At 45.2% G+C, this 21258-nt stretch overlaps 1 protein-coding gene across 5 annotated transcripts; it reads right to left on the minus strand.

The window, feature by feature from the left end:
* Positions 1 to 4563: 4563 nt before the first annotated feature.
* Positions 4564 to 18778, minus strand: THAP1 (THAP domain containing 1). Of its 5 annotated transcripts, none has more exons than XM_073345887.1 (4): positions 18458 to 18778; positions 16676 to 16871; positions 16281 to 16324; positions 5000 to 5122 (listed from the first exon to the last, which is right to left on the minus strand). In XM_073345887.1, the coding sequence occupies exons 1-4, from the start codon at positions 18526 to 18528 to the stop codon at positions 5089 to 5091; spliced, it is 345 nt and encodes a 114-aa protein (XP_073201988.1). In that variant the 5' UTR covers positions 18529 to 18778; the 3' UTR covers positions 5000 to 5088. The 5 variants fall into 5 exon arrangements, with proteins under 5 accessions (XP_073201986.1, XP_073201983.1, XP_073201985.1 ...); XM_073345886.1 differs by having other exon boundaries at positions 16670 to 16871; positions 18458 to 18777; XM_073345885.1 differs by lacking the exon at positions 16281 to 16324 and having other exon boundaries at positions 4564 to 5122; positions 18458 to 18747.
* Between the last annotated feature and the right edge of the window lie 2480 nt (positions 18779 to 21258).

The following is a 21258-nucleotide window of genomic DNA, read 5'->3' on the forward strand; positions in this document are numbered from 1 at the left end:
AGCCTGATGGTCGTACAAGTTTGTCAGGTCTCTGAGTGGCTGTTAAGACTGTGTGCTGTATCTGTGTTTTTCCAGCAGCAAGGGTGCAAGTGAAAATCAACACCCTAGACAGAAGCTGCATTTTCTATCTTTGCTATTCTTTTCCCTTTTGTATATGTGTTTGTTCTGTCTTCTAAGAAACGGGATCGGATTTAACAGCGGCAGATCCAGGCCATCTCAACTAACTTATTCTCTCTTCCCCTGGACAGACAGTTATTTCCTTCTGTAATACCATCTAAGAGACTGTGAAACAAGGAGGGGAAGTAGGAACTTTCTTCTTAAAACTCTCTCCAGCTGAAAGGGAAAAGGGGTGTTGTTACAATGAAAGCCTTCTTTAATACCTTACATTTAAAATGCTTTAACTATTTTCCCTTTTTTTCTGTATCTTTAATAAAAGGTTAAAGGGTTTTGAATGATGTGTTTGCTATGGTACTAAGCAGGCTAAGGTCTCTGATACCAAACCTTGTTTAAAAGAGTTTAATGCTGGATGGTTTCAGGGTCATGTTAACACCTTTGACTCTTTGAGCCCATATATTCCACCTCGTTAATACAATATTCCCCACCTTCACGGAATATTTGCTACTGAGGCAGGAATTCCTCTTTATTAAGCCACTATACCCCCGTAACATATGGACTCCTGATACTTCACAGAGCTCTAAGAAGTGGGAATTAGCCATTTACATAGGGAATCCTGCATTGAAGTAGAACCTCCTACACTAGCAAAAGGGAAATTGGGGGCAGTAGGAAGATATTTTTTGTTTAAAGGGGGTGACAGTACAACAAGCAAAGCAGTAAAGTCAATTGTAAAATGAAAGCTTTACAAAGTGATCTACGAGTCCAGATTCTCAGCTTTTTATTTTCACTCATTTTTGCCTACTTTAACAACTCGTAACTTCCCTGAATTGTTTTCTTCATCAAGGTTTTGAATTGCAGCTATGTGTATTTGAGCAGAAATCACTTGTTTCATTAGCAATCAGATAAACACCACTATTAAAAGCCTTCTCTCAGAGCCTACATTCCACACTTTTTTCAGCCCCAAACATTTTTCCAATAAGTGTTTGAGGCTGCTGCTACATGCACACAGGAAACCTGCAGCCAGCAAAAACAGGAAGTCACCCAGGCTGTTATTTACAGCAGACCATGTGAACGGTATGTGCATTCCAGTGAAAACCCCTTTAAAGGAACTTTCCCAGTTTGTTTTACTCAGATTTTCTTTTTTTAATGAAGAGATGCTTGGGAAACTAGTCCATACGTATGGTTTTACTTCAAGGTCCAGTAGTGGGCAGCCTCCACCTCTTCTTCACATACTGCATTGACTGCAGCATGCAAGTACCTCGGCTGTGGAGGAGATTCCAGTGGGGCAAGAATCACCTCTAGCAGGATGAGCTACGGTTTGAATGTTAGGTTTTACTAAAAGGCTTGCCATAGACATCAGTACTGCATGGTAAAGTTACAGCTGCTGGGGGCCTGGCAAAGACAGTCATCTATTATGTTAGCTGCCGTAAGAAAGGAATCAAAGCAGGGAGTGAAGAGAAGCTTCCAGTGGGAATAAAAATGCTTCAGCAGCATGGCAGGCTGCCTCTCTTGCCTGTTGCCATCAGAAAACTCATTACTCATTGTGGTATTTGAGGAAGTGAAAGCAGTTGGGGGCACAGTTCCTACTCTACCTCTGTACTGGAGGTCGGATTTCATAAGGCAGCACGCACACAGAATAGCAGTCACTGCGTTCTGGATCCAAAAATCTCAGTACTCATTTGGGCCTGAAGTCAGCAAGGTACTTACATGTTTAAAGTTAGGCATGTGCTTGAGTACTTTGCTGAGTTGGGGGCCTGAAGAGCAGGAACCCACAGAAACATGCTTGTAAAAGGAAGAAGAATAAGCTGATGTACTGTACCCCACATCACCATGCATGGTATCAGTAGGTGAACATTAACAATTCTTTAGAACTGACTATGCTTTTGTATTAGCCATTTTTTAACCTAAATAATTCCCAGTTTATTTTAAGTACTTAAGGGTAATAGCAAAAAAACTTGAGTATTAGTTTGCACATTTTTGTTTTATATTTTCCGATGCTTTTTTCCCTGCATCTGAAACCACAAAAACATCCCTTATAAAACTATTAAAATGACAAACAATTTGGCAAAAGGGGGTGGGGGGGGGAGAGAATAGAAGTACTCTAAAGCTAAACCACACTGTTTGCTACAAGAAGAAAGGGAGTACTTGTGGCACCTTAGAGACTAACCAATTTATTTGAGCATAAGCTTTCGTGAGCTACAGCTCACTTCATCGGATGCATACTGTGGAAACTGCAGAAGACATTATATACACAGAGACCATGAAACAATACCTCCTCCCACCCCACTCTCCTGCTGATAATTTTACCAGCAGGAGAGTGGGGTGGGAGGAGGTATTGTTTCATGGTCTCTGTGTATATAATGTCTTCTGCAGTTTCCACAGTATGCATCTGATGAAGTGAGCTGTAGCTCACTAAAGCTTATGCTCAAATAAATTGGTTAGTCTCTAAGGTGCCACAAGTACTCCCTTTCTTTTTGCAAATACAGACTAACACGGCTGTTACTCTGAAACTGTTTGCTACATTTCCACAGGGAATGCATATTGAATGTACACAATTAAGCTGAGACCTTAAAAAGCCTGAGTTTAACAAAAATGCTCTTAAATACAGGAACACTACCAAACACTAATGAAAGCAGATTCAGAATGGTTGATGCCAGAGTATCAAACTGTTTCTAAATTCTATTTCTCATTCTGAAATGCCATGTTCAAAAGAGCAGCGCTAAGAAGAAAATGAAACAGGTATTTTTAAAACCCATCTTGAATTAGAACTGCTAATCAGAGCTAGAATTCACACTGCATAAATGTGGACACAGAAAATCACTCTCCTGCTTTCTAACAGATTTGAGCCAAGGGGGTGTGTGTGTGTGTGTGTGTGTGTATTTCACTTGTAGTGACTAAATCAAGGTCAGCACTGCAGCTTCTCATTAAAAAACTAAGATGATAATGAACATAAATGGTGTGATTTCCAAGTCTTATTAGACATAACACAAATTCAAAGCTGTTGTACTAAGTGCATCATTCTAAAGGGGCCCCCCAACCCTAATCCTGATTCTGCACTGATTTCGGAAGTCACAGTCGGATGCAATGAAAGTTGTGAGTGCTCAGCACCCTTGAAAAATCAAGCCATTTATTTGGTGCCTGGTGTTAGGCATATGAGTTTGAAAGTTTTGGTCGTAACCTGTCTCAGATTACCCATTTGTAAAAAGGGGATAATACTGAGCCCCATGCTCCCCTCTGTTTTAGGCCATATGGGAGCAGAGTACCCTACACCTCCACCACAAGAGGAAACGGGGACAACATGGTATAGTCCCACCTTCCACAAAGCTCTCACATCCCTCTGCACCTGGCTCCCTGCTTTAGACACTGTGGCTTATCAGAGGCACTGCTAGAAACAGCCACTCTCAGCAGAATGCTGCCTTCCTGATACCATTCTAAGCAGAAACATAGCGTAACATGGGTTTGATGGAACTTCCAATGCAGTATTAAACCTGCTTCCTCTGGGGAGTATATCTCCCAATAGCTACAGCTTCAGAGTCAGATATTTTAACGTTTCCCTCCTCCCATGAGGTTTTCCAAAAGAAGAAAGGGGGTGCATTTCATGGGGCTGACTATACACTTTCTCTAACTCACTGGAATGATGTTGGATTAGTGTTTATACAATGCTTTGACAATATAACATGCAGAGGATTATTAGCTTTCTAACCTCAAACTATCCCATCCTGCAAAACGCAGAGAATAAAAGATAGGTGGGATTTTCAAAAGTGCCTCTGTTCCCACTGAAGTCTATGGAAGTGGGAGCAAAGTGAGGCAGATGTTAAATGCTTTTGAAAATCTTGCCCCCCATAGTCTTCACTCCCAGCTGAGACACTCTTTGCCCACCCAACTCCCAGGCAACCATTCCAAAATTCTGTTATACATTTTATACTTGTTTAACCTGCATCCTCCCCCTCTTAAAAGCATGGCGATTTTTAAAACCAAATGCAGATTCTAATTGTGAGATATGTTTGTAAAACATTTTTTCAGTTTATTAAAACTAGACATTGAAGGGTTAGATTTTCATTGGTAAATGTCAGTAAATGACAATTTCATATAAACGAATGGAAAAATATTTTCATCAATAATCAAAATTACTGCTTGAGAATTTATTAGCGATTTAAGGACATTTACTTTGTATATTTTGACATGTAATGTTGACAATTTGTGTTTTAACAGTCATAGTGCAATTCAAAACATAAAGCTTTAATCTACTGTCATTAAACAATTATCTGACCCTCCCCCCCAAAAGTTTGCACAGGACTGAACATTTAAATTATCAACCAAAAAAACCTTAAAAATAAACAAACATTGATATTTTCCATCAATATTACAAAAAAAAAAGTCTAATTCTGCCAAGCCTAATTAAAAGTGTTAAAAGCTGCAATGACAATGAATAAACTGTGGTCTATTGAGTATTTTATAGCTTCTTTATTATTTTTAGAATGGTTTTACACACAATTAGAGAGCATTTGTTTTTAAACTGAACTTCTGTGTTAGTCTGAAGAGCCTATTTGGCACTGCCCCTTTAAAATTAAGGTCAATGTTTTTATGCAGGTACTTCTACGATTTCAAAATAGTCATTAGGTAGAATCACATAGCCTTTTCCTGCCACTATGTCTTTTTCCTTCTGAAACTGAACGATCTCTCGCAATTTTTCAATCTGTCTTTCCTGACGTCTGCATCGCTGCTGCGCTGTCTTGAGCTTCTTTCGCAGTTTTTCAACTTGTTCCTCCAGCTGCTGAATTCTCTTTCTTTGATGTACTGTATCCTCTACGGTATAGTTGTGATCACAGAAAACGGCAAGATTATTAGGGGTCTGGAGAGGAGGCATTAATAATCCAATACTTGGATCTACCAATCTTGCATCTATTTGAGGCAAAGGAAAGGAAGGTTGCGGTGGGGCAGGTGGTAACAGAGGAGGGGGTGGTGGTGCTGCAGTCAGATCTTCGGGTTGCTCTGTAAATTCTTCAGTCTAAAACAGCAAGACAGAAAGTACATTTTAATCTGTTTTGTGAACGGCATATCTAATTGCCACATTATAATCTATATGCAACAGTTTCAGCACCGAGCTGACAATGCACTAAGCATGGCTGAAATTAGTAAATAAAGGTGATAAGCACCCCACTTTTTAGCATTAATTCTGTTCATGAAGTTTGATGGCCTACATTTTCAAAAGTGACTAGTGATTTGAGGAACCTCAGTTTTCAATGCTCAGTTTGACGCACCCTAAAGGCTTAAAAGTCTCAAGTTGGACACCTAGAAATTGAGGCAACCAAAATCTCTAGTCACTTCTGAAGACTTTGTCAAAACACTTATAAAATTATAAACTGTCCAGTCTTTAACTCCACCACATGGTTGAAGAGTTATCAGCTGCAAGAACTCAGTCACTTTAACCTAGATACACTTGGTGTACTTATCTAGCACAGATGGAATGTGCCCAAGTCCCCCCAAAACAGGAAATGAACAGAGGGAAGACTTAAATCCTTTCTGCCCCAAAGATATAGAGAGCATTCAGAATTGCATCTGTTTGGACTCTTACATGAAACACTGCTCTTGAAACACAACAGTAAGCATATCCAATATCTAGCAAAAACAGCTAAGAACTTCTCGGTGAAAGGTGCATTGAGCTGGAAGTCAATTTTGTAACTGTCTGCTTTGATGGTCTCAATGCGTTTAATGGCATTAACAGTGTCAGAGACAGAGATGCCATATACTTCACCCAAGTACTTGCAGATTACATAAGCTGTTGCCAAATCCTCAGAGCACAAGGTTCTAGGGGTATGTTTATACTATGTAAGTATTGTAGGCGCTTCCTACATCGACAGAAGAGGTTTTGCCATTGATGTAGATAATCCACCCCTCCGAGAAGTAATAGCCACAAAGAATCCTTCTGTCAACCTAGCTCTGTCTACAGTGAGAATCCAATTTACCTAACAAGGTGCAAAATTTTTCACAGCCCTGAGCGATCGAGCTAGATCTAATATATAGGTGTAGACCATGGAAATACAGCACTATCCAAGACATCCTAGCCAAGCAATTTAGGGTCTGTTTTTAATCTACTCCCTAGACATTGCTTCTGCATAGACTATGATATTAAGCAGAGTGTAACTGGAAAGTCAGTTTTGCTTCTGGTGTTGATTTAAAGTTTCTTGTAGGTGCCTATGTATAATCAATCAGTATACATTAGCACAACTTCAATCTGACAATCCCAGTTGTATGCCTCAGATAAAATGAACCTATGTTTTTGTCAAAATGTATCTTTTAGCCTCACACATGAAGATGTCAAGCATTTTGATCAGGTCAAACTTGTACTAGTCAACTGTAATTCTCAGAGCCCCCTTTGTGGGGAAGATTGCAAGGGAAAGAGGAAGAGGAAAGCATGTCTCTCAGTAAGCAATTCACCCTCCTTAGGAGCACTTGGGACAATCTTACAATTGTCAGACTAAGACTTGTAGAAATTGGTATCCTCCAATTCGAGTCTCCACTTTTTGGGTGATGGCACATGGCATCTTTTATAAAAGATCTCCCTCTCAGTATACGTGGCCTGCTCCCTTGGTATTCCATCACGGACCTATTATGGGCGAATTCAAAGCATTTCTTATACCCAATTAAGTTTTTGTTCCAAAGATCCTAACAGGAAAAACGGCAACAAGTATTAAAATAAACAGTATTACACAGCCTTTTACATCAAGATCATCAATCTGAACCCTGCCCGGAGAGTAATGGTTACCACTATCTATGGTCATTTTAAAACCTCTGGAAATGAGCTGGTAATATCACAACAGCTCCGAGTGAGCAGCTGCGTACATCGCCAAATCCACCTCCACAACTTACACTAACAGGCATCCTTACTAACAGTACAAAAAGAGGGGCCAAAGAATGAATGAGCACAGAGAGAATTACACTCTGCTCCCTAGAAGTGGTCCATCCACATGGGTTGAGGCACAGTGGTCAGATGCAGGAACTTGAACTGTCACTGATCCTGATATATTTGTCCTGTGGCAGCTTTTGAAGACTAAAAAGTATTGGTGTGCCACCCCACCTCCTGGACAGCAACTTGGTTAGAATATTCTCCATCTCACCCTTTCTCTTGTGTCTAACTTGGTTCCCACCACACATCTTTTCTATCAGGGAAACACAATCAGAGAAGAAAGTATAAAGGAAGTGTATTTACCTGAAAATGGCTCATTTTTTCTTGCACACGCTGTGTCTATCTGTCTTTCTTACTAGCTGCCTTCCATTTTCCACTTACAATCCCTCTTTACTTCCAGGCTATTTTCTTTATTTTCCTACTCTCCTGTGTGCCTCTCTCCCCATCTTTTTCCCGTCTGTCATCCCCCCATATCTCTTTGAGCTTTTTCTGCTGTTCTTCTGCTATCCTCACCATCCTCTCTGTTCCCTTCTCAAAGGGGCAAACGAAAGGAGACTTATTGGTGCATTTATTATCTCCCTTATAGAAGCTAGGAATCCTCCAAATCACTCCTGTTCCGTGCACTCAGTGTGCCGAAGGGGAAGAATTGAATAACCCACTCTAGTCCCAAGGGTAGAGCCTGGGTGTGTCACTCAGTGGTGCAATGAAAAAAAAAAAAACACACTTGCTCTGTCAGGAGGAGCTACATTTGGATGTTTGGAGGCAGTAACACTGCGTATGTAACAGACAAGGTGTGTGAGGGGAATGCAGAGGTAATATATATACTTCTATTACATTCCACTTTTTCTTGCACTTCATTTCGCTAAAGCATAGCCCAGGCACGTAACACTCTTTTCTGAAAAGATAGAAGAGTTCAACCTCACAGCTATGGGATCAAAAACCCTGAATGTAGGAATTAATAAACAGTAGAGCGATCAATAATTGCACTGTTAAAGAATAATAGAATACCATTTATTTAAATATTTTTGGCTGTTTTCTACATTTTCAAATATATTGATTTCAATTGCAGCACACAATATAAAATGTACAGTGCTCACTTTATATTTATTTTTATTACAAATATTTGCACTGTAAAAACAAAAGAAATAGTATTTTTCAACTTGTCTAATACAAGTACTGTAGTCCAATCTCTTTATCATGAAAGTTGAACTTACAAATGTAGAATTATGTCCAAAAAATTAGTGTTCAAATGTAAAACTTCAGAGCCTACAAGTCAGAGCGGTGCTCTTTTAAGACGTCTGAAAGAACGCTCCACACCTCATCCCTCTCAGATTTTGGAAGGCACTTCAGATTCTTAAACCTTGGGTTGAGTGCTGTAGCTATCTTTAGAAATCTCACATTGGTAGCTTCTTTGTGTTCTGTGAGATCTGCAGTGAAAGTGTTCTAAAAACCGAATGTGCTGGGTCATCATCCAAGACTACTATAACATGAAATATATGGCAGAATGTGGGTAAAACAGAGCAGGAGACATACAATTCTCCCTCACCGAGTTCAGTCACAAATTTAGTTAATGCACTATCTTTTTTAAATGAGAGCCATCAGCATGGAAGCACATTCTCTGGCACGGTAGCCGAAGCATAGGAACGTTTACTATATCTGACACATAAATACCTTGCAATGCTGGCTACAGATGTTCTCACAAAAGTTCTTACTTTCTGGTGACATTGCAAATAAGAAGTGGGCAGCACTATCTCCCGTAAATGTAAACAAACTTGTTTGTCTTTGCTGAACAAGAAGTAGGACTGAGTGGACTTGTAAGGTATAAAGTTTTACATTGTTTTGTTTTTGAGTGCAGTTATGCAACCAAAAAAACCAAAAAAACCTACATTTGTAAGTTGCACTTTCACGATAAAGAGATTGAACTACAGTACTTGTATGAGGTGAACTGAAAAATACTATTTCTTTTATCATTTTTACAGTATAAATATTTGTAATAAAAATATAAAGTGAGCACTGTACACTTTGTATTCTGTGTTGAAAGTGAAATCAATATATTTGAAAAAGTAGACAAACAGCCAAAAAAATTAATACGTTTCAATTGGTATTCTGTTGTTGAACAATGCGATTAAAACTACAATTAACTGAGATTAATTTTTTTGAGTTAATCACGTGAGTTAACTGTGATTAATTGACAGCCCTAATAAACAGCAGAGAGTGAAAGCGCTCTACAATTCCTTAGTGAACAATTAATACACATACAGACATTTGCAAAAAGCATTAGGAATACTTTTGAATAACTTATTAAGTAAACTATTAAGCAGTAAACCTTTTGGTGATCCTTATACAGACTTCCTCACCTAAAAACAGCGTGCATTACTTTGCACTTATCAGTGTTGAATTTCATCTGCCAGTTTGTTGTTCAGTTTTGTGAGATCCCTTTGTAACTCTGCAGTCAGCTTTGGACTTAGCTATTTTGAATAAATATGTAGCAATTGCAAATGTCTGCATTTCACTGTTCACTCCATTTTCCAGATCATTAATGAATATGTTGAACAGGACAGCTCCTTGGCAGAACCTCTCTTCATTGTGAAAATGGAATATTTACCCCTACTCTTTATTTCTTATCTTTTAACCAGTTATTGATCCATAAGAGTCCTGTTATTCTAGGACTATTTTGTTTCCTTAAGAGCCTTTGGTGAGGGACCTCCTCAAAGGTCTGGTCTACACTATGAGTTTGTTAGATTTAGCAAATTTAATCAAATTAACCCTGAACCCATCCACACAACGAAGCCATTTTTTTCGACATAAAGGGTTCTTAAAACCGATATCTGTACTCCTCCCCAATGAGGGGATTAGCACTGAAATCGATATCGCCGTTTCGAATTAAGGTTAGTGTGGACGCAATTCAAAGGTATTGGCCTCTGGGAGCTATCCCACAGTGCACCATTTTGACCACTCTGGACAGCACTCTGAACTCGGATGCACTGGCCAGGTGTACAGGAAAAGCCCCAGGAACTTTTGAATCTCATTTCCTGTTTGGCCAGGCGAGCTCATCAGCACAGGTGACCATGCAGTCCCAGAATCAAAAAAGAGCTCCAGCATGGACCGAACAGGAGGTACTGGATCTTATCGCTGTGTGGGGAGAGGAATCTGTGCTATCAGAGCTACGTTCCAAAAGACGAAATGCCAAAACTTTTCAAAAAATCTCCGAGGCCATGAGGGATAGAGGCTACAGCAGGGACACAACAGTGTGCCACGTGAAACTTAAGAAGCTCTGATAGGCGTACCAGAAAACCAAAGAACCAAATGCATGTTCCGGGACAGAGCCCCAGACATGCCGCTTCTACACCGAGCTGCATGCAATTCTAGGGGGGGCCGCCACCACTACCCCAACCCAGTCCGTGGACTCCGATGATGGGGTACTCTCCGCCATGCTTGAGGATTTTGTGGACAGGGAAGATGAGGAGGAGGACGAGCTTGAGGACAGCACACCGTTCTCCCCAACACCAGGATCTTTTTATTACCCTGACTGAAATACCCTCCCAACCCAACCAAGCCAGAGAAGGGACCTTTGGTGAGTGTACCTTTTTAAATGCAATACATGTTATAAAAGCAAGCGTTTTTTAAATGATTAAGTAGCCCTGAGGACTTGGGATGCATTCGTGGCCAGTACAGCTACTAGAAAAGTCTGTTAATGGAGCAGAAATCCTGCAGGGACCTCTCCATGAAGCTCTCCTGGAGGTACTCTAAAAGCCTTTGCAGAAGGTTTCTGGGGAGAGCAGCCTTATTCCTTCCACCTGGTAGGACACTTTACCACGCCATGCTAGTAGCAAATAATCTGGTATCATTGCATGACAAAGCCTGGCAGCGTATGGTCCCGGTGTTTGCTGGCATTCAAGCAACATCCGTTCTTTATCTCTCTGTGTTATCCTCAGAAGAGTGATATCATTCATGGTAACTAGTTGAAATAGGGGAATTTAATAAAGGAGACATTCAGAGGTGGCCATTCCTACTGGGCTGTTTAACTGTGGCTGAAAAGAAATCCTCCCCGCAGTTAGCCACGCCGGGGGGGGGGGGGAAGGAGGAGGAGGAGGGGGACACTGGCACTGAGCTTTTCATGTTTGGCTAGCTGGGCCCTGATTCCAGCCACTCGGTTGGGGGGGGGGGGGGGGGTAAAGCAATCATCCCAGAGAATTGAATGGGGGGAGGGGGTGGTTAGTTTGGTTTCTGCTGCTGCATGTTAACAGGAAAACGGCAGCACTAAATGGCCAACTCAACGTGCTTTGCTTGGTACAGGAGAGGAGGGCGCTGCTATTATGAAGGTTGCAGAAGCCGAAAGGCTATGGCTTACCATGGCTGCCTGCAAGCCAAATTCTGTTGCCCGGCACTGTGTGTGTGATCTCTAATGCCAAAGCCGCAGGCACTCACTATAAGATGCAAAATGCGACCTTGTACCAAAATCACATGTGCTATGTAATGCGAATAGTGTTATTCACCGTGAAAGAGTATAGCCATTGTTCTGTAAAATGTATCCTTTTAAATACTTCATTCCCTTTTTTTTCCCTCCAGCAGCTGCAAATGTTTCAAGCCTCCCTCCTCCGTCCCAAAGGCTATCTCAGATAAGGCAGCGAAAAAAACCGCACGCGCAATGAAATGTTCTGTGAGCTCATGCAGTCGTCCGGCACTGACAGAGCTCAGCAGAATGTGTGGACGCACACAAAAGCAGAGTACAAGAAAGTGGCAGATGAACATAAGGAGAGGTGGCGGCAGGAAGATCAGAGGAGGCATGATGCAATGCTGGGGCTACTGCAGGATCAAACGGATGTGCTCTGGCGTCTGGTGGAGGTTCATGAACAGCAGTAGGATCACAGACTGCTGCTGCAGCCCCTGTTTAACCGCCTTCCCTCCTCCCCAAGTTCCATAGCCTCCTCACCCAGGTGCCCAAGAACACGGGGGCGGGGGGTGGGAGGAGGCTCCGGGCACCCAACCACTCCACCCCAGTGGACAGCCCAAGCAACAGAAGGCTGGCATTCAACAAGTTTTGAAGTGGCCTTTTCCTTCCCTCCTCCCACACCCCACCCGGGCTACCTTGTAAGTTATCTCCCTATTTTTATAATCAATTAATAAAGAATACATGTTTTTTAAACGATAGTGACTTTATTTCCTTTGCCAGCAAGCTGTGATCAAAGGAGGGAGGGCGGGTGGCTTACAGGGAATTTAGAGGCAACCAAGGGGACAGGTTTTCATCAAGGAGAAACAAACAGAAGTGGCACGCAGTACGCTGGCCAGTCATGAAACTGGCTCAGCCTATAGTTGAACAGCTCCTTACTACTGTCCAGGTTGCCTATGTACGGCTTCATGAGCCAGGGCATTAAGGGGTAAGCTAAGTCCCCAAGGATAACTATAGGCATTTCAACATCCCCAACAGTTATTTTCTGGTCTGGGAAGTAAATCCCTTTCTGCAGCCATTTAAACAGACCAGAGTTCCTGAAGACGCAAGTGTCATGAACCTTTCCCGGTCATCCCAAGTTGATGTTGGTGAAACATCCCTTGTGATCCACCAGTGCTTGAAGCACCACTGAAAAGTACCCCTTTTGGTTTATGTACTGGCTGCCCTGGTGGTCCGGTCCCAAGATAGGGATATGCATTCCGTCTATAGCCCCACCACAGTTAGGGAATCCCATTGCAGCAAAGCCATCTACTGTGACCTGCACATTTCCCAGAGTCACTACCTTTGATAGCAGCAGCTCAACGATTGCGTTGGCTAATTGCATCACAGCAACCCCCACAGCAGATTTGCCTACTCCAAATTGATTACCAACTGACCGGTAGCTGTCTGGCATTGCAAGCTTCCACAGGGCTATTGCCACTCGCTTGTGAAGTGTGAGGGCTGCTCTCATCTTGGTATTCTTGCACTTCAGGGCAGGGGAAAGCAAGTCACAAAGTTCCATGAAAGTGCCCTTACGCGTGTGAAAGTTTCAGAGCCACTGGGAATCATCCCAAACCTGCAACACTATGCGGTCCCACCACTCTGTGCTTGTTTCCCGGGCCCAGAATCGGCGTTCCACCGCATGAGCCTGCCCCAGTAACACCATGATCTCCAAATTGCCGGGGACTGTGGTTTTAGAGAAATCTGTGTTCATGTCCTCATCACCGTGCTGCTGTCCCCTCCTCACCTGGTTTTTCAGGTGCTGGTTCTGCATAAACTGCACGATAATGCACGAGGTGTTTACAATGGTCATAACTGCTGCAGTGAGCTGAACGGGCTCCATGCTTGCCGTGCTATGGCGTCTGCTCGGGCAATCCAGAGAAAAGGGCGCAAAATGATTGTCTGCTGTTGCTTTCACGGAGGAAGGGAGGGTTCACTGATGACATTTACCCATAGCCACCCGCGACAAATTTTTGGCCCCCTCAGGCACTGGGAGCTCAGCCCAGAATTCCACTGGGCAGTGGGGACTGTGGGATAGCTACCCACAGTGCACCACTCGGAATGTCGACGCTTGCCACAGTACTGTGGACACACACCGCCGAATTAATGTGCTTAGTGTGGACGCATGCACTCGACTTTATATAATCTGTTCCCAAAAATCAACTTCTGTAAAATCAGAGTACTTTCGTAGTGTAGACATGGCCAAAGACTTTCTGAAAATCCAGGTACTCTATATTACCTGGATCACCCTTATACAGATGCTTCTTGACACCCTCAAACAATTCTTATAGATTGGTGAAGCATAACTTCCCTTTACAAAAGCCACATTGACTGTTCCCCAACAAAACATGTTTATCTGTGCACCTGTTCTTTACTATATATATACTATATATTATCTTTACTAAGATAATTCTGTTCTTTACTATAGTTTCTACCAATCTGCCTGTTACTGAAATCAGGCTCAGCAGCCTATAATTGCCAGGATTGTCTCTGGAGTGTGTTTTAATAATTGGTGTTACATTAGCTATCCTCTAGTCATCTGATACAGAGGCTTGTTTCAGCAATCAGTTACATACTATAGTTAGTATAGTTACAGACTAACACGGCTGCTACTCTGAAAACTATAGTTAGTAGTTCTGCAATTTTGTATTTGAATTCCTTCAGAACTTTAGGGTGAATGCCATCTGGGCCTGGTGATGTATTACTGTTTAATTTATCAATTTATTCTCAAATCCTATTGATGCATCAAAGTGGGACAGTACTTCAGATCTGTCACCCAAAAAGGATACCTATCGGGAGTTATCTCCCCCACACCTTTGTTTCTTTACATACATTTCAGTGTAAGTCTGCAACAGAACAAACACTCTTGTACACTTTAACATGAATACACACTGCCTTCTCATCTTTTCAGTTTCTAATATGGCTTCAAAATATGCCTGGGTCTCCAGAACATGAGAAGGGCAGCCTCTCTCAGTTCCCTCCAAAACACATGAGAATCTCCTAAGCAAAAACAGCAGTTCAAAGATTCTTGCAGTCAGCAGCTAATTCCAGTCCCTGAGCTAATAGCGGACTGCTTAATTGGTATCTATGTAGTGTTGTTGTAGCCTCATTGGTCCCAGGATATTAGAGAGACAAGGTGGGTGAGGTAATATCTTTTATTGGACCAACTTTCAGTTGATGAAAGAGATTAGCTTTTGAGCTTACACAGAGCTCTTCTTCAGGATTGGGAAATGTACTCAGTCCGTGTCACAGCTAAATACAAGGTGGAACAGATTTTTTAGCATAAGTAGTTAACACACATTTTCAAGGGACCATTAAAGATGAGGACCAAGGTGTCAGATATAAAGTGATCACTTTGTGAAAAGTGTTACAGGTGATAGGGTGTTTTTGCCATTTATCAATTTTCTTTGTGAGTTCATTCAAGTGTGTAGTGATTGTCCCAATAACAACTATGTGGGTGAAATGAGACATTAGTGCACTGGAGACATATTAACGGGCTACTTCACTTTCAATGGTCTCTTGAAATATAGATTAACTACTTATGCTAAACTACCTGTTCCACCTTGAAAGCTTGTCTCTCTCACCAACTGAAGTTGGTCCAATAAAAGATATTATCTCACCTGTTAGGGGGCTTATTCCTTCACCCACTTACTTCCCTGGTCCCTCTCGCATGAACAGAGAGCAACAATACCCGAAGTCCAAAGGTGCAAAGAATTCGATGTTTATTGGGGTGAACTTCCAGCAAGCATGATTCCAGTTTCCTTCCTTAGTATCCTCCTTCCCAGCTCTGACACCACAGAGCCTTACACCTGTGTCCCTGTTCCCATTTCCCCCTTTAGCAAAACGTGATTCCAATCTCCCCCACCCACACATCCACTCCCTCACTTCCTGATTGACTGCAGACTATACAGTAAAACTTGAGTTCTGCTTAGCTATACCTTAACCAATCATTTTCCTGAAATTTAACTAACTAATCCTAACATGATTATGTAACCAATTATATTCCACCACCTTAATTAGTTTACACCCAGCAAAATTAATTATACAGCAGACAGGAACAATCACAGAACCAGACAGAGATTATACAGACAAACAATAGCAAAGTGGGAACTATAATGACAAAACAATACAGAAGTGAGGATTTCACATCCCAGCTATTGATAAGTGAGTTCTTGCCAGACAGGATGCTATCAAACTAAGTTTCCTTTCACATCTTCTAGGCACTTCCCTTTCTCTGGAGGTGATAGGCACTATCGGGACAGGATTGTATTCCTAACAGCCCAATAGCACCTTCTTTCAATGTGACTAGTTTGGAATGTGAGGATGTGACCGTTCACTTCCCAGCTTATGGCTGCCTCTGTTGCTTAGCCAGAGGCCTTAGCCTAAGAACAGGGCCTCAGACTGTCACAGGAAGAGAAGGACCTTACACTGGCAGACAGTGATTTTGATTCTTTCTTTTATACCTCTAACTAGCCAAGTGATAAGAATACACCTAAATTCTTAAAGTACAGGCCTTTACCGACAGGCCTGAATATCTATATCCTAACATCACCCATCTTGACTCATTGGTTTCTAGCAAGATAGGGAACCTATACCTTTACCCAAAGTGAGACAAGTACTGGGACACAGCCTTCATTTCAGAACCATCTCTTTGGCCCTGCATCAATCAGCTGATGACTCTAATTCACATATTTATAACCCTTACCCCAAGTGCCAACTGGCTCAGCTCTCAGGTGGTGACTGTGTGGAACCGCAAGACCGCTTGCTCTTAATGGAAACTTTCCATATAGTTTCACAAAAACAGATGAGCATTTCTAGTTATTACCATACCTCTCTTCTAGATGTCTTGGGACCCTTCTAAGTTCTCCTGCTCTCTACACATGTGCAGAAATAGACGATCAGACTTAAATCCATATCTCCGTAACACTGCTTCTCTCCCTTCTTTGCATTTTAAAAGAATCTATACTTATACTACAGTATTTCATAGAATCATAGAATATCAGGGTTGGAAGGGACCTCAGGAGGTCATCTAGTCCAACCCCTGCTCAGCCAATCCCCAAGTTTTGCTCCGGATCCCTAAATGGCGCCCTCAAGGATTGAACTCACAAGCCTGGGTTTAGCAGGCCAATGCTCAAACCACTGAGCTATCCCTCCCCCCAGTATAATTTATGTATACATAAATTAAAGTATGTATTATAAGAAAGAGTTTTCATGTTTACCTTTACCTTCTCACTAGGTTCAGTATAACAAAATATTGTGGGCACGGCATTTTCTTTCAGTAGCTTGTTGTTGCACTCTCTTTTAAAGCAATCTGGAGTAAAGTGTTCTGAACAAATGCTGCTATACTTTGTTGGTTTGAAGTTTTTTCTTTTAACAGCAGCTTCCCATTTCTTGCAGAGATCAGGTCTTGTGAGAGGAAACCTGCAAATGAAATAAACCTTCAGCTCCATTTCAAGGCTTTTTAACAAGACAATAGTACTGTAGATATATATAAGACACTTATGACAAAGTATTGGTGTACCATCTAGAAACACTAGTCATGGACCAGGACCCCCAGTGCTAGCTGCTGTATAAAAAAGGAACAAAAAGCCCCCTGATACTACTACATTCAGCACCATTGCTTAGGGCAGGGGTGGGCAAACATTTTGGCCCGAGGGCTACATCAGGGTTGCGAAATGGTACGGAGGGCCGGGTAGGAAAGGCTGTGCCTCCCCAAAAAGCCTGCCCCGCTCCCTCCCACTTCCTGCCCCCTGACTACCTCCTCAAACCCCCCAACCCATCCAACCCCCCCACCTACTTCCTGTCCCCTGACTGCCCCTACCCCTATCCATACCCCCACCCCCTGACAGGCCCCCTGGGACTCTCAAGCCTATCCAACTGCCCTCTGCTCCCTGTCCCCTGACAGCCCCCAGGACCCCCTGCCCCTTATCCAAACCCCCCGCTCCCCACCCCCTTACCATGCTGCTCAGAGCGGCAGGACTGGCTTATTAAAAAGCCTGGGAGGTGCGCGGGGGCAAGCCATGCTACCCAGCAGGAGCGGTAAGCCAGAGCGCTCCCCACACAGCAGCATGGCTGCAGGGGTGGGGGGACAGAAGGGGAAGGGCTGGGGGCTAGTCTCCCCGGCCAGGAGCTCAGGGGCTGGGCAGGACGGGCCCGCAGGCTGTAGGTTGCCCACCTCTGGCTTAAGACCTGATTTTGCAAGCTGATAAATACAGCCATCCCCTTGCTGGGCATAGGGACACAATAGGGAGGCACAAGGGGTCACCTGCGTGGATCAGCTTGCAGATCTCTTAAAGGACGTGGACAGACCAGGGCCGAGGGGCAGGTTTTTTGCATTATTCAGGGGAACTGAAAAGAACAGGCCAACATCAGGCCACCCAACGAGCAAGTGGCAAGGAGGATTCCAATACAGAGCACAAGGCCTCAAACAAGCACGTTCACAGGACACCTGCAAAGTGCGAAGAAACCTCAGACTCGGTCACAAGTTCTCCTAGGAAGCTAAAACCAAGCAGTGCAGATGCCTGGAGCCAGACCCAGTGTCAGACCGGCTGGCGCAGCCCCTCGTTTGCCCAGCGTTTACGTCTCCCTGCAGGCCCCGAGCCTGTGGGTGAGGGCCATGCCACTGAGCTGGCCAGCACACGCCAGGCGACAGGGCTGCCTGCTCCGGGCTCTGACCAGGCACGTGTCCCAGGGTGCCAAGGCAGGGTCGCCTCCTCCCCCAGGAGGGCGGGGCAGGCTCTCACCAGCGGTTGTACAGCGCAGGGCACAGCGGGGGCCTCACCTCAGAAACCCCTCCCCCCCCGCGGGAGGAGCAACTGAGACAGGCCCCACTTGCGCAGGACAAACGCTGGGTGAGTGCGCGCCCCAGTAGCCAGTGCGCACGCGCTCTGGGCCTCTCGCCAATGACCGTTACTCCCCGCGTCCCCAGCGCGCACCCTGGGCATAGCCCCTCCCCCCGCCGAGGCGCGCTCCCGCCCCGCGCAGGCGCGCTCCTGCCCCGTCCTCACTTGTGGAAGGAGATAGGTTTCTCTTTGTCGTATCGGTTCCGGCAGCGGTAGGCGGAGCAGGACTGCACCATTCTCCCCCGCCGACTGCCGCCTGCTCCGCTCCGGCACCCACACAAGAGGGGCGCAAGGACCCAGCTAACTCAGTCACTGCCCGGCCCCCATCCCCTTTTCTATTAGCCCCTAGGAGCAGAAAAGGGACACGGCCTCTCCCGACTTCAAGATGGCGCTGCCAGCTTCAGCTCAACTGTCGCGATAACAGCGCATCGCTCTCCTCTATTGGCCGTTCCCCTACGCGTGGGTGGAGTCTTTCTGATCAGCCCACCAATAGGCGCAGAGGCTCCGAGCGCGGCGCGGGCCCCAATCGCCCCGCCCCCTCGCTGTCGTCTGCTCCTGCTCCGCCCCCTTTGCTCCGTAGCTGGACAGGAGCCTGGCAGTACCTCACTGCACTTGTTCCAGCTTGAGGCCACCCCCAGGCCGCTTCATTTGCTGAGTTCCACTCTGCTGCCTCGGGCCAGCAATTCTGTCCCCTGTAGCTACTAGGGGCTGCTCTCCTGGGTGAGGTGGGAAACAGCAGGCAGGCCGGGGCTGCTTCCTACTCCTAGCTTCTCCTGCGCCTGCTGTTTTTCGGGACAGAACAGTGAGAGGGGAGCTGCAGCAGCATAGGCCACGGCGGGAGAGGAGACCAGTGTTCCTGGAAGTGTAACTAAGGCTGCGTCTACACTGTAGGCTGGCCAGATAGCAAGCGTGAAAAATCAGGACAGGGGATGGGAGGTAATAGGAACCCATATTTTAAAAAAAGCCCCAAATATCAGGACTGTCCCTGTAAAATCAGGACAACTCATTACTCACTGCCATTTTCAGTGCTAAAACTTTAGTCATTAAGGGGTGTGAAAAAACATCCCAACTGAGCGACAAAAGTTTTAGTGCTGAAAAGCGCTGTATAGACAGCGGTTTATCGCCAGGAGCCACGCTGGTGTAGTCATACCCTAAGCCATGTGGATGGGGAGAAGCTGAACCGGCCAGCATCCTATAAAGGCCCTGGGGGAAAAGGAGCTTGGTTTGGAGGTGCAGGGACAGAAGCACTGAAATGTGCCAGGAAGCCTGAGTAGATGAAATGTATGAGGAGCAGGGACAGAGGAATTCCTAGGGGGAGGAAGCAGGAGAACGACTGGTGGATAATAGGGGCACAGGGAGAATTGCTATATTAACGGATCGGTCACTAAGGCCTGAGGTTCATTCATTCAGCAAGCTGAAGATGGCACGCACTGAGTGGCTCAAAAGGAGCTATCATCAGCTTGGTCAGTGCCACATTAATACCCCAACCCAAGGAATTTTAAGTAGAGATTTTAAAAAATTGTTAATGCCCCCCATCCTTTTAACCAATGACACAGTTCTCTTACAGCTCAAAAATACAATGCATAATTTCCTCCCTACAACCCTGAACACATTTAGCATTTTCTACTATTTTGTTGTACCCTGAGTATAGTAGATAAAGAATTAATGAGTCAGTTGTATACAACTGACTGAGGCAAGGTATTCTGCAAAACCCTAGCCCAGAGGTTCTCAAACTGTAGTCCGCGGACCACCAGTGGTGCACTAGCTCCATTCAGGGGGTCTGCAGATAGTTCCCTCTAAGGCAGTGGTTTTCAAACTTTTTTTCTAGTGTCTCAGTTGAAGAAAATTGGTGATGTCCGTGACCCAACAGAGCTGGGGGTGAGGGGTTTGGGAGGGCCTCAGAGCTAGGGCAGAGGTTGGGGTGCAGGGGTGAGGACTACAGGGTGGAGCCAGGAATGAGGGGTTCAGGGTGTGGGAGGGGACTCTGTGCTGGGGCAGGGGGTTGGGAGAGAGTCTGGGCTGAGGGTGCAGGCTCTGGGGTGGGTCCAGGAATGAGGGGTTCAGGGTGTGAAAGGGGGGCTCTGGGCTGGGGCAGGAGGATGGAGTGTGGGAGGGGGTCAGGGCTCTGGGCTGGGGCTGCAGGCTCTGGGGTGAGGCTGGGAATGAGGGGTTTGGTGTGCAGGAAGGGGCTCTGAGTTTGGGGGGCTCAGGGCTGGGGTGGGAGATTGGGTTGGGGCATGGGCTTACCTCAGGCAGCTCCCAGTCAGCAGTGCAGCAGGGGTGCTAAGGCAGGCTTCCTGCCTGTCCTGGCCCCATGAACTGCGCTGCACCCCGGAAGCAGCCAGCAACAGGACCGGCTCCTAGGCAGAGGCGCACAAGCGACTCTACGCAGTGCTCGGCCACAGGCACTGCCCCCACAGCTCCCATTGGCTGGCAACCAGCCAATGGGAGTGCGGAACCAGTGCTCAGGGCAGGGGCAGTGCGTGGAGCCCCGTAGCCCCCCCACTTAGGAGCCAGACCTGCAGCTGGCCGATCCTGGGGCACAGCGCGGTGTCACAAAAGGTAGGGACTAGGCTGCCTTAACTGGACAGCACCGCCGACAGGACTTTTAATGGCCTGGTTGGTGATGCTGACCAGAGCCACTGAGACCCAGTGCCTTACGTTCCATGACCCAGTACTGTGTCACAACCCGCAGTTTGAAAATTACTGCTCTAAGGTGCGTGCTTGGGCGGCTGCACATGAGAGAATGAAGGGCCACCCACCTAATTGGGGAGCCACACAGGGAGAAGAAGGGGTGGGAAGAATTTAGGATGTGCAGGACTGCGGTGGCCAGAGAAAGAGGCGACTTTCCCCAGTTCCAGGCCTGTAGCTACCGGGGAGAGATGGCCCTCCTTCCCAGCCCCAGCTCAGGAGCTGCCTGGGTGGGGATGAGAGGGAGACACCCCCCTCCTTCCCAGCCCCAGTTC

The sequence above is a fragment of the Lepidochelys kempii genome, chromosome 5, assembly GCF_965140265.1.
Source record: "Lepidochelys kempii isolate rLepKem1 chromosome 5, rLepKem1.hap2, whole genome shotgun sequence".
In the NCBI taxonomy this organism is placed as follows: domain Eukaryota; kingdom Metazoa; phylum Chordata; order Testudines; family Cheloniidae; genus Lepidochelys; species Lepidochelys kempii.